This window comes from Chiloscyllium plagiosum, chromosome 22 (assembly GCF_004010195.1).
Source record: "Chiloscyllium plagiosum isolate BGI_BamShark_2017 chromosome 22, ASM401019v2, whole genome shotgun sequence".
Taxonomy (NCBI): domain Eukaryota; kingdom Metazoa; phylum Chordata; class Chondrichthyes; order Orectolobiformes; family Hemiscylliidae; genus Chiloscyllium; species Chiloscyllium plagiosum.
Genome location: NC_057731.1, coordinates 33,019,549 through 33,023,385, shown reverse-complemented (window position 1 = coordinate 33,023,385; position 3,837 = coordinate 33,019,549). Strand labels below are relative to the sequence as shown.

General features: G+C 40.6%; 1 protein-coding gene across 2 annotated transcripts in view; it reads left to right on the top strand.

The window, feature by feature from the left end:
- The window catches only part of LOC122561183 (SEC23 interacting protein), a 142,651-nt gene that overhangs the window by 51,257 nt on the left and 87,557 nt on the right, over nucleotides 1–3,837 (top strand). For both annotated transcript variants that reach the window (XM_043712707.1, XM_043712708.1), the window contains exon 10: nucleotides 2,407–2,525. In XM_043712707.1, coding sequence (XP_043568642.1) covers nucleotides 2,407–2,525 — 119 coding nt within the window. The remainder of the gene's footprint in view (nucleotides 1–2,406; nucleotides 2,526–3,837) is intronic.

The window sequence follows — 3,837 nt, the reverse complement described above, 5'->3', positions numbered from 1 at the left end:
GCACTCAGCGACTGACCCCCCCCCCACCACCCCAGCTCCATTCCCCTCCCTATTATCTCAGCCCTCAAGCCTCATGCCTTATGAAGAGCTGTTGCCCGAAATGTCAATTCACCTGCTCCTTGGATGCTACCTGACCTGCTGTGCTTTTCCAGCATCACACTCTCAACTAGCTTCTCTCAAACTAGTGCTTGTTTGGGTGCTCTATTGACCTGAGACAATAGATTTTCCTCAGCACCTTTAGCAGTCTGCTGCAAATTTCCCAGTACATTGTTAATTACAGAGTGCTAAATGCTGTTGACAGTTGCAACTATAATCTGATGTTCCATTCCTGCCAGAATGTGCAACAAAAATCATATTAGAAACTAACTGACTGAGGAGCATGTAGTTTGAGTTTAGCTGCAATGACGAAGGCAAAATTGAGTAATAGCAAAACTGAAAAAGAATTCATGCTTTAGGTAAGAAGTAAAATTGTTGAGTACTTTTACCTCTCCAGATATTTAATTCCCTTTGTGTGATATCTATCTCATGGAGTCTCCCCCTCTTTCTGTCTCTATCTCTGTCTCAGTAATAGCTGAATAGCTCTTTGTTTAGATGATAACAAAGAAGGAAAAAAGTTTTGAAAGATATTTATTGTGTTATGCCACATTATTTTGAATTGAAGCAAATTCAATTTCTCCTCGACATTGATGTAATAACCTGCACTGTTAGTAAATGCATAGACTTTGGAAAGGTGGAATTTACTGCTTACCATTTGCTTCCAATTGGTGTCAGAAATAAGTGATTTTTAGAGAAACATATATATTGTACAGCATGAAGGGACAGTGCTAATTTCAAGAAATGTTTTTGTGAATGAACGGTATAAAGAAGAAATTAGTCATTTGTAATGACCATATTAATCAGTGTAATTTATTTTGATACATAAATTTGACATTAAATGCACAACAGATGTTTTGAGAAATTCATTTTGAAATATGTTTTTATTTGAATTTACTCCTGAATTTTGTTTTGCTTTCCAGCTTGATTTATTACCTGATAAGGCACCTTTCTGGCCATTAGTGCGCAATGGTCAACTCTTTAAAAATATTTATGCAGTTCACTGCAAACTCTATTGTATTTTATATGGAGAGTCAGGCTTTTCTAAATGTGTTTAAAAGTTTAACTTTGGTACTATATTTTGTGCTGGATGATTCTTTATGTTTAAGTAGAGAATTTTTGAAAGCAAATTAATGGAAAATGATTAGGCAAACTGGGGCAATATAGCCCTTTGCCTTTTGCAGCAACAGTCAATAGCTGTTGCAGTTTAGTGTCCCTAAATTCAGTAATCACTAACATAATTTTTCTGTTATTAGAGTTCACTCGTTGATGCAATTAAATGCACTTTATGGTACTTGCACACCACTTATAATATTGTTTACATACCTTTAAAAACTAAATGTACTTTAAGTCAACTCATAGTTTTACAGTGGTGTGGCTGCTAAGATCATACTGCAGTCCTTGAGAAATTAATTAATCCGAGAAAATTTCATTAATCTGAGATGTCAAATTCCAAAGAGACCATGGCAATTATTGCTGTGTGTTGTGAAAAATAAAATTGATTGACACAATGTTCTTGTTCAATTTATTTTGTTTTCATCAGTGGCTCAGTGGTTAACACTGCTGCCTCAAAGTGCCAGGGACCCCAGCTCAATTCCAGTTTTGAGCAACTGTCTGTGTTGAGTTTGCATATTCTTCCCGTGTCTACGTGGGTTTCCTTCAGTTTCCTCCTGCAGTCCAGAGATGTGTAGGTTAGGTGGATTGGCCATGCTAAATTACCATTGTGTCCAGGGATGTGTAGGTTAGGTGGATTAGCCATGGGAGATGCAGGGTTCCAGGATTATTGACAGGGATATTGAAGGGGAGTGAGTATGGATGCGATGCTGTTTGGAGAGTTGGTGTGGACTTGTTGGGTTAAATGGTTTGTTTCCACACTGTAGAGATTCTATTTGTATTGATTAATGGTGGATATGATTTCCCACTTGCAGTCTAGGATCATAAACCCTCGAGAACAATTTATATATGGAAGTGCATTATAAGGCAGTAATATTGTTTAATGGTTCAAATAACATAGCATTCAAGAATGGCATTAAAGGGTTAATTGTTTGAGCTGTGAAATTGGATTATGTAAAGTTAAAATTTCCACTGTGCTGGATTGCTATGCAGAATGTGCATTATACCTCTGACTGTAAGCAATCCTCTGGTTTTTTTTACATAGTAAAGAATAATAGATGCAGTTAATCTTAAAATTAGCCATGTTTAATCAATTTTCATTTGTAAAAGGTTTGGGCTTCTTCGCTTTTTTAAAAAAAAACAAGTGCCTCCAAGAGTGGTTTGTAAAATAAATGTACACCACTTCTAATTTATCCATAGGTTCTCTGATCTTGTTTGATTTGTTGGCCAATCAGACAGGCTCCTTTTCTGCTGGTGATCCTACTCTATTGGCATCAAATGGGACTCTGAAAGACCCTATAATCCCGGAAGAGGCTCAGGTACGGTAATATTCAAAGAAATAATTATTGAGCAGATGTGTCAAATCTGTGAACATTGTTTTATTGGGGCAAAATCCCAGACTAGTGGTTTCAATCTGGTGTCTAATAACTAGCTCTTGCTATGAATGTTTTAAAAAGATATAAAGTGATGTTGCACAGGTTTATTTGAAAGCTAATACCTGTAGAGGTTTTTCATTGTTTCAATATGAGTGTTTACTGAGTAATCATTGGCAACCTTTCATTCCTAACATAAATATGCTTCTTCCTTTCTTTAAGACCCATGAAAAGGCTTTTTGACCTTCTTTGCATTTTAGAGGTGAAAGAGCATTCCTAGGAGAAAGAAAAAGTATTGCACATTAAATGGGAATCTAAATATTTTCTTCAGAGAAGAATGGCTCATAATTTCTCTTCGCAGTTAACAGTGATTACTACTAACTTCAGAGATGCTGTTTAGAAACAGGAACAGGAAATTGGCCATTCAGTTACTCAAGTTGAAAAATGTGGTGCTGGAAAAACACAGCGGGCCAGGCAGCATCCGAGGAGCAGGAGAATCGACGTTTCGGGCATAAGCCCTTCAAGAATGAGGCTGGTGTGCCAAGTGGGCTGAGATAAAAGGTAGTGGGGAGGGAATTTGGGGGAGGGGCACTGGGAATACTATAGGTGGAAGGAGGTGAGGGTGAGGGTGATAGGCTGGAGAGGGAGGGAGGGCGGAGAGGTCGGGAAGAAGATTACATGTCAAGAGGGTGGTGCTGAATCTGAGGGTTGGGACTGAGATAAGGTGGGGTGAGGGGAAATGAGGAAGCTGGAGAAATCTACATTCATCCCGTGTGGTTGGAGGGTTCCAAGGCGGAAGATGAGGTGCTCTTCCTCCAGGTGTCGTGTGGCCAAGGTCTGGCGATGGAGGAGGCCAAGGACTTGCATGTCCTTGGCGGAGTGGGAGGGGGAGCTACAGTGTTCAGCCACGGGATGGTTGGGTTGGTTGGTGTGGGTGTCCCAGAGGTGTTCCCTGAAACGTTACGCAAGTAGGCAGCCTGTCTCCCCAATGTAGAGGAGACCACATCGGGTGCAGCGGATACAGTAAATGATGTGTGCGAAGGTGCAGGTGAACTTGCGACGGATATAGAAGGATCCATTGGGGCCTTGGAGGGAGGTGAGGGGGCAGGTGTGGGCGCAGGTTTTGCACTACTTGCGGTTGCAGGGGAAGGTGCTGGGAGTGGAGGTTGGGTTGGTGGGGGGTGTGGACCTGACGAGGGAGTCGCGGAAGGAGTGGTCTCACCTGAATGCTGATAGGGGTGGAGAGGGAAATATATCC